At 46.5% G+C, this 12,613-nt stretch overlaps 1 protein-coding gene across 2 annotated transcripts; it reads right to left on the bottom strand.

Annotated features, from left to right (window-relative positions):
- Window positions 1–1,654: 1,654 nt before the first annotated feature.
- On the bottom strand, window positions 1,655–11,815 carry STC1 (stanniocalcin 1). Of its 2 annotated transcripts, XM_077780136.1 has the most exons (5): window positions 11,469–11,815; window positions 9,300–9,442; window positions 8,431–8,642; window positions 2,157–2,374; window positions 1,655–1,819 (listed from the first exon to the last, which is right to left on the bottom strand). In XM_077780136.1, exons 1-5 carry the CDS (start codon window positions 11,584–11,586, stop codon window positions 1,764–1,766), a joined length of 747 nt encoding a protein of 248 aa, XP_077636262.1. In that variant the 5' UTR covers window positions 11,587–11,815; the 3' UTR covers window positions 1,655–1,763. The 2 variants fall into 2 exon arrangements, with proteins under 2 accessions (XP_077636262.1, XP_077636263.1); XM_077780137.1 differs by lacking the exon at window positions 1,655–1,819 and having other exon boundaries at window positions 1,968–2,374.
- Window positions 11,816–12,613: the final 798 nt, after the last annotated feature.

Below are 12,613 nucleotides of genomic sequence, written 5' to 3'. Positions count from 1 at the left end.
TAGCATATGGTCTACCTGATTTCCAAGAGGCTAAGGCAGTGTCCGTATGTTTGGGGACCTGGGGATGGGACAGTTCTGAGTATAAAAATGCTCTTAACAATCTGATGTCAGCACGCTTAGAGGCTGTGTGGGGACAAAGGCAGCAACGCTGTGCGACTGTTGCTGCTGGGTCTGCTGCGATTGCTCTTGGTCCTTGAGCAGCGCGTTACTGCTTTTAAAGGCTTTATGGTAAAGTTGTATTGCTTTTCATTTTTCTGGAGATGTGCCCTCCCTCCTCCCACCAGGAACCCTATCACTCAATTTGGTCAAATCTTGAGTTCAACCTAGTGAGAGTCAAGCACCAATAGTTTCTACCTAAGTGAGTTTGGAGTGGCCCCTGCAGTCCTACCCCTCCTCCCTCTTTCTCTCTCAACATTGACCTTTGGTGGGCAGTGACGCTCTTAAGGGACTGTTGGGTTCAAGGACGGTGACCCTGAGAAACTACTGTTGTTCATAGATAGGTTAATCATTTGGCTTCGGTGGTTGCCATCTTGTAAACATCACGGCAGAAATAATCAAACCACCAGCTCTTTTTCCCTCTTTCTTTTTTTTCTTTTTTCTTTTTTCTTTTTTTTTCTTTTTTTTCTTTTTTCTTTTTTTTTTTTTCTTTTTTTTCTTTTTTTTGTGATCCTACAGAGATGGCCCAGCTGCCAGGACTACTTTGGCAGGCAGCGTGCTACAGGACAAAAATGTAAGAGGAGTCTATTAAGGCTGGACAGCCCAGGGTTATTTATACCCCCTCAGCCCCAAGTCCCCGGAACTGAAGACCCAAAGGCTGATTGACTCGTTCCTGATTGATTTAATGGAAAGTCTCCCACGCCACCATCAGTTTCAGGCACGGATGAGAGGCTGCGGGACAAGAATTGCCACTTCCCAAGATAGAGTAGGCCTTATCGCACTGTACGTGGTCCAAGCCCAAAGGGATGCTCTTTTTGGTTCCCGTAATTCCCAGTTGGATGTGACAGAGCCATTTCAGGATAGGTCTAAGTCAAGAGTAGCCTCTGGGTTGAGGTGGGCTGGGAGATTAACATTTTGCCTGGGGTCCTTCAGATAAACCTGTTGGTTTTTCCTATCTCGTACAGGCCCATCTTGAGTTTTGATGTTGCGTAAAACTACTTCTACCCCCGTAAGTTATAAAAAAGGCCACAAGGAGCATTTATGTGGATATCTGGAAGTGAGATAGTTATTCCATTCCCAGGAAAAGAAAAATAAAGCTAAGTTACAAAACTAAATCTATATGCAATAAAGTTATTATATACTGCTTTGTTTAAGCAGAGTCCTCTGGAATTTATGTACAGTACATTAGTTTTCAGCTATTTATATTCCACAGTTAGACCTTAAGATTCTCTGGTTTTAAGACAATTGTTAAAGATACTTTTAAAGCTCTGAGCAGTTACAGTACATAAAGATGTTAGCTTTTTGTTTGTCATTAGATGCGAGAAGATGCAGGCTCAAACTCTGGTTGAAGAGCCAGGCTTGAGCAATTTGGTAAATGTGTCGGAAAGGAAGTTACACACTAGAGGATCAAGACCGTAAGACACTAGCTCATGAGAGATCAAGAATTCAAACACGACATTCATATTCGTCCATGACCAGCACAGATTCATCACACGAATTCCATTTAACATCTTTATGAGCATTGAAGACATGCATTTAAGTTAAGTTGCTTCTCATCAGCTAACTCTACCGGGGCAACCATCCTAAAACGGCTCCACATCTTCCAATTACAATGACTGGGCCTGACGCGAATGCTTTGTGTTTGAGAGTAGTTTGAGGGGACCTGGGAAACGACATGGTAGAGGAGGGTGATAAAAGAGGGTAACTCTCTCCTGCCAAGAGGCAGAAAGATCACATGTATTCTGTCTGTGGGAATGCTGCCATTGCAGAATGTTGGGATATTGATTACAGAAGCCTAGTTTCATGCAATTTTCCGTAAGGGGAATAGAAAATAGGAACTACTTAAAAAAAAAAAAAAACCAAACCAGGCACAGTACACTCAAAGTTGGTGTGCGAACACCTTTAAAATGATACTAGTTTGGTGAGGGTGTGAATACCTCTCCCTGCTTAGGCACTCTCTTGTGAGGTGCGTTTGATGTGGGAGGGAGAGGCCACCTCACCTCGGAGGTTCCTGAGGAGGACTTTCAGCTTCTGTGGCTCGCTGGTGCGCCTCCTGTTGAAGTCAGCTCGCGGGTGTGTTTGGGCACAGTGATCTGTCTGCAGGATGTGAAAGAGGCTGGCCATGTTGGGCCCAATTTTCTCCATCAGGCTGTCTCTGATCGTGCTGACTGTGTCTTCATCACATTCCAGGAGGCTCCGGACAAGTCTGTTATAGTATCTGCATTGGAAGAGGAGCACAGGCAACAGACACTCAGCGAGAGCAAGGCAAGACCCAGGCTCCCAGCCGGGCTGCAGCCAACACCATCTGCCATGGTCGGACCAGGCAAATACAAATAGTTCATTAGCTGAAGGTGGCTTTTGCTTCTAACTTTCCTTCAGTGTCTTCATTTTTAAAAATACTTATTATTTTGGGAAGGGGGAAGGAGCAGGTGGTAGAAAGGAGGAGAGAGAGAGAGAGAGGGAATATTAAGCAGGCTCTAAGCTCAGCGTGGAACCCAACGTGGGGCTCGATCCCACAACCCTGGGATCATGACCTGTGTCAGAATCAAGAGTTGAACGTTCAACTGACTGAGCCACCCCAGCACCCCTACTTTGTCTTCCTAGTTTGAGTGCCTGTGCTTCCTAGATTTGCCATACAATGTGAGACGGCTTCGTCTTCATGTTTAATGCTCAGGAGACTTAGATCATCCTCTGTGAAGAGTAGGCTGACAGCAATGTCTAAAAATTTTAGAAATGTAGAAACATATAGCTAGATGGGATCACAGAGATTATTCAGTGGCTATCTCATCAGTCCATACAGAAGAAACACACGTGGGAGAGCTAAAGTGACTTGTCTAAGGTCGTACAATCGGTTAGAGATAGAAACAAGACATAGTCAAATATAATGATATGAGCTCAGCCCCAGACACTTCTATGAAGAGTCACTGCACAGGAACTTGTGCAGAGGTATTTTGAGGCCTCTTTGCAATTTTCCTTTTGCTTGGTGGTGTGTGTGCAGGTGCACATGCACGTGAGTGCATATTCGGACTTCACTTTTATTTTTAAAGGAGGCCCCTGTCTTCAGTGTCTCATGCATTTTACTACCCAATCTAATTTCTCCATCAGACATGCAGCTAGCCTTGCTAGAGGTCATCAACTGCTCACATTCTCAGTCTTCCTTCAAAGGCGCACTGTAGTCAGAAGGCCAAATGCCGGGAAACGAGGAGACTTAAATGGAAAGATTGCTGGTCCTTGATGCTTTCCGCTTCGGTAATTCCCCAAAGTCTTCTCCCACTGTTCTAGCTTTTGCGGGCCTCTTCCTTTTTTTGAACATTTTACAGATCTTTGGTTAGCATCACACAAGTCGGCATTGCATGGTCTATTTCCCCTACTAGACAGTTAACCTATTGAAGACAGCATTCATGTCTTTATTCTTTATAACCTTCGTGTGTCGGTGTCCCATGGCTACTTTGCCTGCTTGTTGTCAATTTGTTGATTTATTTTGCGGCCACTGAGGAAATGGGGAGTTTTAGACATAATAATTCTTTCCAAAAAGTCATGATTCCAAGAAGAAAAATTAGAGGTAGGTGTGGTTAAGTTAACAAACAAACAAACAAACAAACCTATGCGTTTGGTATAAACCACCTTCATCTTAGATGCAAGTGGTTTAGATATCCCAAATGCTGAAGCTAAGTGTTATGGCTCAGAGACAAACTGCCTAATATTTATAGCATATGAATTACTCGTCCTGTTCATTGGGAAGACAGTTCAGGTAATTTTCCAATTTGAGGTGGGACTTGTTTGCTCCATTTTGAGGTGGCACTTGTCAAAACCCATTAGCTCTGTATGCACTAATAAGAGACTCTCCGGATGACAGTGACCTCCAGTCTTTATGTGGAGAGACTCTTTCCTCAGAGGAGCCTGCGGGTCACTGGGGCCACAAGATCTTCCATGAAAAGAAACCTGTTTATTTTTAACTCACCTCGAAGAGCACAGGATCAAACATCCTTCCAGAATAACTTAACCCCCCGGAGAGGTCCTTTCAAGGATGTACGGTAAACAGAGTGGAACACGGGTAATGAAGCAGAGCGGCCACCCTTCTGTGAGTGAGCAGATGAAGCTGGGCGCCAAACTAAAGAGAAGCACTGTTGTCTGGGTCTCGGACACCGTCCTGGCTCTACCTCTCCCACGAGGGAGGGTTACATCCAGCTGTTGTTAAAATTGGGATTCTCTGGTGCAGAAACACATTTTCCAACCCTTTGGAATTATAAAGCCCATGAGTCAAGGCAGATCTCACTTGGATGGGGAAATAGGGAGAAAAATGGTTTTGGAAAAACTGAGAATAAATGACTTTGTACCAACAGCTTCAGATATCTATAACCCCACATAGGTCCCCAGGCATCCCTTTACTCGGACTCTGCAAGGACACGGGTCCCCTTCATCTCTGTGTCTATTTTACAGGGTGATTAGATCCTAGAGAATAAGGTTTCTGACCTCTCACCCTCCTGACCACCCCCATCAAGACTTTATAACTTAAAGGTAACCCTTTCACTTCTAGAAAGAACTGTTTACAACAGACGCCCCCTGCCCCTGCCCCAATGAGCCACAGAAGGTGGTCTTTCCTTAGACTGACTTTGAAAGCTCTTGCCTGGATGATGAAATCTCACACCAGTAAGGAAACTAAGCTTCTGCCATTAGCCTTGCCTCTTTGAGGTCAGATGTGTCTCTTTGGCTCTAACTCTCCCTCTCTGAGGGAGAGCCTACCTTTACGTTACTTTCGCTGCTCATCCAGACAGGACACCTATTTTCTGGCATTTCTTGATGATGACCTCACCAGCCCCGACTACCCTAGTGACTCCCTCCAAATCTACCCTTAGCTCTCTTGGGGAGCTCTGTAAACTCAACAAGGGCAGGCTGAGAGGGCTCCCTGTAAAATGTCCATGGCTCCATTAGCAGCTCCTCCAAGTCTGGAAAACCTGTCAACTTGTCAGGCTGCCTGGAGGTCAACATCATTTGCCAGAGCGAGCCACAGTTTAGTCCTGTGCCTCTCCATTAAAGGCTAGAATACACAGTAACGGCGCTGACCTCTGGGATTGTGTGGATGAATGAGACAGACCTTTCCCGTCTATAAATCACTAAGTGAGATTATTTAAGAGATTGTCTCCAGCAAAAGTTGAATTAGCAATTGCCACATATTTGTCGGGCACCATCTTGTACCCACAGTCTATGTTACTATAGCTGTTGGTAAGATGTGCCTTCTCTTTGAGGAGAGAATTGAGCAAATTGAACAAATTTAATTGTTGATCGCCATGGGGCACATTTATTCAAGTCTCCTTGGTGTTCTATTTTCTTCCTCTTTTTATTCTCCTTGGATTGTGAGTATTTCCTTCATGTTTTACTGGTTGCCATTTTTGAAGCAGAAATCAAATAGCTTGGCTCAAGGCCATATGCATTCTAGGCCCAACTCTGTTATTCACTAGCTGTGTGACCTTCAGCAGGTCACTTCCCTCTCTGGGCCTCTGTTCTTTCAATCAGTAAAATGAGGCATTTAGTCTATGATCATCTCCAGCTATGATCTCCTATGCATCTAGAGATTTAATACATATTTTTCTTCTTTTTTGAACAAGGATGGTGCAGGTCTGCTTCAGGTCCGTCCTCTGCAGGATCAGTTAGAACTATGTCAGAAGATGCCTTTCTTCACCTTTATAGGGGTTGGCAGGATGTGCTACAGGGACTTGATGGGCTAAGTGTTCTGATCATCCAGCCTGGAAGGACCTTCTAATGCATGTTCCTTTCCTCCCATTTTGAAAATTCCATCACTGACCTTTTTTTTTTTTCTTGGTCAAGAATAAGATCAGATATTCTCCATAGCTACTGTTTCAGCCATGCTTTACCCAAATACACACATACTGCCTAGGAACGTTCTGTGTGAGGGTTTATAAATAGTCCTTTGTTTCCCTTGATCAATATTATTCTTCTGTTTCCTGTTCCCTATCCATGCCCTAGAGAGCTGGAAGCTTTGTCAGTTTTCCCACTCTGGATCGGATTGGTCTGATTTCTTCCCAAGCCTCACACTGCCCGGTTTTCCTCATCAATTTGTGCCTGCTTCCCTCACGGGTAAGAAAGCAGTTTGCAAATTTGGCCAGGGGGATGGCCAGCTATCCTTTTTCTTCTGAGTGCATTTCTCCCATGGAAAATGTCCCTGTTCTGGCTGCCGGTCCAGTCTCACAGGCTTTTGGATTCTCCCAGGCCCAAATCTCATGCTAGATAAGTCACAGGAAGGTGGAATGAACCTGTAACTACTTCCCTTTGCGATTCGGTGCCAACTGGCACAACTTAGTGTGTCTCTGTGGTGGGACAGAGGCTGGGAAAGCAGGATGTTTCGGGAGAGCGAGGAGCTTAAATAGAGCAAAGCAAGCCCAGCATGAAACCGGAAATCTCTACAGTTCTGTGCAGGAATAATATTAGCCAGTTGAAGTGAAATAATGGGAGAAAGAGCTACATGGAAGAGATGGCCACTTTTCCCCACCTTCTGAATAAGTGTGATTTCCCAAGATGAAAAAGGGAGACCGCAAGGCCCGTGTGACCATCTGGTACAGGTGGCGTAAAGGAAAGCCCCCCTGAAAGCAGTAGTGGCCTGATTCAAAACTCCTATTACTATTCGCTTCTTAGATATTTAGGATCACCGGTCCAGAATCTGTATCATCCTTTCTATATGACCTTTCCCTTTACAGTGGAAGATATGACCTCAGTTGAAATAGAGCAGTTCGAATTGCCTCCACGTTGGTTACATGGCCTATTATAAGTCACAAATTGTCACAGAATCCTTAAAGATCTAGACTTATAATGATGGCTTTGCCAACATACCCTTGCCCACCCCCAGCTGCCCCACAAACAAATACTTTGTTCCTAGCCCCTGTTTACTAAGAATTCTTTTTTTTTTTTTTTCCCTATATGGTGAAGGTAGCCTCCAACAACTGGCCAGGCTTTGTTTTGTTTTGTCTTGTTTTTGTTTCCCTTCAGATGTAACAAGAATCTTTTTGGGAGCATTTTAAGGCCAAGGTCAACCTGAGATAGGCTATTTGAGATAAATGCGGAATTTGATTTTCTTGTTCTGAGGACATCAACTAGGACCCAGGGACAGAGTCGCTTCCGAGTACTGAAGAAATTATTTTAGAAATTGACATGGGGTTCTGAGGAGACTTTACTGCGTGCTTATGGGAGAATCAGAAATTTTATCGAGTTTTAAGGTCAGGGACTTTAGTAGTTCCCTAAGGAAGAGTTACTTTCCCGGTCTTCCAGTTGCATACATGTGCATGACTAAACCACTGGTAAGCCCCGGGAGGAGCAGGCTGTTGGCACTACTGGAAGAAGGGGCAGACCAGGCTAGGAGATTAATCAGTTAGCAATCAGGTGGTCCAGGTAATAGGCAATAGGACTGACCTTTGTCAGTGTGTGCAGATTTGGCCGGGGAGTCAAAGGATCATAGTGCTTCAGGACTAGGTGACAAGTTTTAGGCTGTGTGGCATCACAGTGGGGCTGACCTTGTCCCAGCCTCGCTGTCCCTGCTGTACCTCCACGCCAGCCGCATTGGCACCTCTCCTAACCTGATGGCAGATGGGGAAGCCCAGGCCTATGCTGGGAAACTTCGTGGGTCGGGGGACGAGGATGTCAGCCCTCTCGTGTGCTGGGTGTCCACGCCCGGCTGGTAAAGACAGTGAGCCCGCAGCACCAAAGGGCCGATGCTCAGATAGAATTACTTCAGAGGTTTGGGATCACGTAAGAATACTGAGATGAGAATATGAGCACTCACCAGAAACATCAATCCAGGAGACCACGGACTAGAGAAAGGAATACCATAGGTCTGGGAGGGGGAATCATCTGGCCCAGCCAGCTCACTTGTCACAAAAGGAAATCTGATTCCCAACAAAGTGACCTGGCGTATACTGGGATGTCTGCTTGGGCTTGGGACCTCTCAGAACACATGCACATTGAAAAGTCTGCATTATGACATTTGACCAGGGTTTTTCCAATGGCCACTTGTACCGTGCATAGGCATAATTTCAGCCAAATGTGGTATCACACAAGCTTGTGTCCATAAACTTCACAATTCCCTTAAGGCCTAGTGTGAGAAACTGACAATGAGAATGCACCCAGGGATGCTGCAGATGAAGCTTTCTAATAGCTGCATGGGAAGACTTTTCCTATAACAGTGAGGAAAAAAAAAATCCAGGCTGCTTAAGCTGTCACAACCAATCACAAACATATTTTTTCNAAAGCGGACTCATTCTGTACCTGTTGGAGAAGTGATTGGGGAGCTGGACCACCTCGGTGATGGCTTCGGGGTTCCGCTTGGCGACGCTGCACACATTCAGCTTGCTGTAGCACTCCTCTTGCACCTCTGCAATCATCCTCTGGAAAGTGGAGCACCTCCGAATGGCGAGGAAGACCTTGGAGGTCACCCCATTGGCAATGCACTTTAAGCTCTCTTTGACAAATGCTTTTCCCTGCCAGGCAAGGGGTAGGAGGAGAAGCGTTAGCTCGAGCTGACCAGAGAGGACAGGGCATACGCAGTGTGTAACTTAAGGGGCCTTGCTTTGGCACTGTCCCCCGGCCATCTGTATGTCCTTGCAATGAGGAAATTGTATGCCGCGACCCAGATAAAAAAAAAATGTCCCCACTTTCTTAGACTACCTTCAGCATTGAGCTTCATAGAAATAATGAGACAGGAGGAAAAAAAAGAGACACACCCGTAATCAACCACCCTGCAGCTTAAAAATAGCGTAATACGGCTTTGTCTTTTTGGGATTGAGACTTTGATAACACAAGCTAGTACGCTAGGTCATACGGTGAGAACTTCTTTGTTAGAAGAACATTTTTATTTCCTCTTGAAGAGGCAAGGATTTTCTGCTCATCGCCCCTCCCTTACGTGACAGCCTCTGTCAGCGTGTGAGGATCCTGCATTACAGGGCGGGGAGTGGTCTCGTACAGAAGTGGCTTCCTGGCCGAAAGTGTGCGTGTGCACGCGGGAGGGTGCGTGCACATGCCAGCGCTGAGAATTTAGGTTGTAGGCTTCCCTACAAGACTGGCTCCTACAAACAATAGTCTAAGCGCACTGTTAAAGACAAGCAGCCAGTGGGAGGCATGGGTAGAGGTCTTATTACCTGAGTGTCAAATTTAGCAGCGCTGTACAAGAAGGATTTACAGATGTCGTACATCCCATCTGTATCGCAGGTGGAGTTTTCCAGGCATGCAAAAGCGCCGCAGCCAACTTGCAGAGCGCTGTTGAGGCAGCGAACCACTTCAGCTGAAACACACAAACCCATCCAATCTGGGTCAAACAGGGAAGGGGATTCGGAAGGGTCAAGGTGGCAAGATTCAAGGACAAGGGCTCGGAAGAACTTCTCTTAGGTCTGCGGAGGGGGTCAGTAGGTAGTCCCATTCAGAGGGGGCAGGGGCGGAAAGAGCGGGCCAGGCAGACCCCTTTTGCTTGTAAGAGCCAGAGCACGTGAAAAAAGCGGGCAGGGGTGTTCCCTGTTGGTCTCACCATTGCATACACTTTTGGGGGCTGGAGAAGTAAGGTCAGAGTCTGCGGCGTGCACTGTAAGTGCTCGAAACAGCTCTGCAGCATCAGAGGCCCTCGCTTAGAGCCCAAAAGCCTGGGAAGGCAAGAGGCGGTGGCTGGTGGTCAGGTTTAGGAAGTAGAAGGGCCAAGGGAATTGATTTGGCTTCTGAAAATGCACTCTGGAGTAATAAGAATGGAATTTTCGTCTAAATGGCAGAGAAGAATTTGCCAAGGAGTTCACTGGGAGACCCTTCCCATTTAGGGCTTCTGACTTACCTTCAGGTTGGCAGAAAGGAATCTGGTCCGTTCATATTTCACCCCACCCCCCACCATAGGACAGTGCTTTGAGGTATGCATAATCTCTCTCATATTAAAAGCCATTTCTTTTTTTCTTTTTCTTTTTCTTTTTTTTTAAAGAGAAACACAGGTGTGGAATAACAAGGCCAAAGCACCCCTTGTGCAAGACTGGAAGATAACCACAAAGAACTTGCATGCGGCTTTCTACATTCTGGATAAGATCTCCCATAAAAGTAATTTCTCTCCTACAGAAAGGGGGTGTTCTGGCAAGCAGCTCGGCAAGAAATGATCTGCAGCCTTCATACCATAGGATTCTCTTCTGAGATCAAAAGCATGGTTCGGTTAGGCTTCCCCTCCCCCTCCCACCACCCGCAGCCTCTGAGATGTTACAAGTCATTTCCCTAATTATATATTTCCACGGGTTCAAATTATAACTTTGCTTTAAGCAGTTTTAATATGCATTAGGGTTGCTATTGTTTTAGGCAAGCTCGAATTGTGAATCACTGCATTTCTATAGCAACTAAGTACAAAAGGAAGTGAAGCAAAGCCCTCCTCTAGGCAGCGACCTGTGCTCTTCCGAGGGGAGCGTGGTCTGCAGCATTTGGACACCTGCGATCCCATCTTTGCTGACAGTCAGGGGTGTGGGGGCAGTAATGTCAGAGGGGCAAGCTGGACGAGTGGAGTCAAAAGGCAGAGGTGTTCATGCCGGCTTCCTAAGGACTCTTTTCCTTTAGAGGCCAAGATAATACACAATTAACTGCTACGGGAGTCAGCGCGAGAGTGAGACCTTCCCCTTGAAGAAACAGCTGCTACGTTTCACAAATACTCTTTTTCAAGGGGGCCCTCTGGCCGTGGGCTGCACTGTCTAGGCAGCTGAATGAAGCTCGAGAAAGCCGGGAGGAAGAGAAGGAGCAGTGTCAGGGGTGGGATGTGTAGGGTTTTCTCTGCATCTGCCCGGGATTTGTCAGCCTTGGGGGCTATGGTTCGGTAAATCTGTCTGCAGAGGGACCTTTCTGTGTGTTCTCTGAAGGGGCAGGGAAGTCCAGTTATGGGGTCTTAAGGGTGAAGGAAGGGGGACGGCGTCAGACAAACCATGTCTCACCTTAAGATCGCCTTCAGCTTCTGGAAAGTATAGAGAGCGCTTTGAAGCATGCCAACATTCAAGCCTTTCCCCCGCCCCCTCCCCCTCCCCCAAGAGGGTACGTGCCAGATTTCAGGCAATCAGGCTAGTAGGCTTATGCAATGAAATACCCTCAGCAGAGAGCCCAGCTTCTTCGTTAGTTGCATGCAATTTATTAAACAAAGGAGCTCCACTTCCTAAGGCTATTGGATTACACTGGCAGTTTATTGCCATCAGGCATGAAGCACATTTATTATCAAGATCAGCCGTCACAGACACAGTTGCAAAAGCGAGAGGCAAATGAGGACAGCTCTTTGGGGGGGAGAAACCGGTCCTGGGTTTGCCGCTTACCTGAGTTCTGAGCTGCCACCCGGGATTTCCTGGGGCTCACAGAATCATTCTGCTCCGCCTCATGGGTTGCAGAAGCACTGATCACCAGCACCAGAAGCACTGCTGAGTTTTGGAGCATTCTCTGAGAAGTTTCCGCTAAGTTGCTGGGTTTTTTTTTTTTTCCTCCCCCCCTTTCCTCTTTCCCTCTCCCGGCTTGAGTGAAGATGTGGATCTGGATACACTGAAAGCCTAGGTGAGGATCTGATGAGGATTTTTTGTGGTTGCTGCTGCTGCTCTTGCTGACGCTTTTGCTGCTGCTGCTGTTGCTGCTGCTGCTGTTGCTGCTGCTGCAGTGGCTGCTTCTTGCACCTCTGGCTTTTGCAAACTGGGGGCCCAAGAGCTGCACCCAGGGATTTTATAGCCGTTCTTATCGGTCCTTAGGATCAGGGACCAATCAGGTCCCTCAACTGGTCTGGCTAGCCAATCGGAGGACACTCTCATTGGGCTGGAGCTGTTTGACTTCTTAGAAATATTTTCCAGCAAATTAAAAGTACCTGCTGCCAATGTTTTACATGTGTGTGTGACGGTGTGTGCATGGATGTGTGAAAAGCTATTTTCACGGAATTCAGGGATGACCGTGTAGTGATTGAACTGAGGGGAAAATCATGAAAATCTCAACGAGGTGCTTTTGGAAATCCATCTTTTTTTTTTTTTTTTAATGATGTGGGGGGAGGGGGAATGGACAGCAGCAGCAGGATGTGGAGTGTGGTCTCTCTGGAACCTACTTTAACCTCATGACAGCCGTTTTAGTCTGATTTTATCAGTATACTATGTTGTGAGCTATGTGCACGGCACTGTCCCTATCTTACCGGCACGTACATATTCCCAGGTACTTATTGGCACTTTGGTTGCATGTAGGCATCCCGAGTTCTCATTCACATATATGAACCCTTGAGGAGGGACACAGATGAGTGGAAGGGCCCTGGTGGACTGGGATAGGACAGTTCGGAGCGGTGGCCCCAGTTCCTCTACCGACTAGCCCTATGACCGTCGTCAAGTCCTCTTACCTTGTTCTGCCTCTGTTTTCCAATCTGTGAAATGCCAACATCAGAGTCTAGCATGACTTACATCTCTAAAAACTATGATTCTCCGGTTACACAAATTAA

The sequence above is a fragment of the Crocuta crocuta genome, unplaced genomic scaffold (genome assembly GCF_008692635.1).
Source record: "Crocuta crocuta isolate KB4526 unplaced genomic scaffold, BGI_CrCroc_1.0 scaffold395, whole genome shotgun sequence".
Lineage (NCBI taxonomy): Eukaryota > Metazoa > Chordata > Mammalia > Carnivora > Hyaenidae > Crocuta > Crocuta crocuta.
Note: the sequence above shows the minus strand (reverse complement) of the source record. Positions and strands in the feature narration are given on the sequence as shown.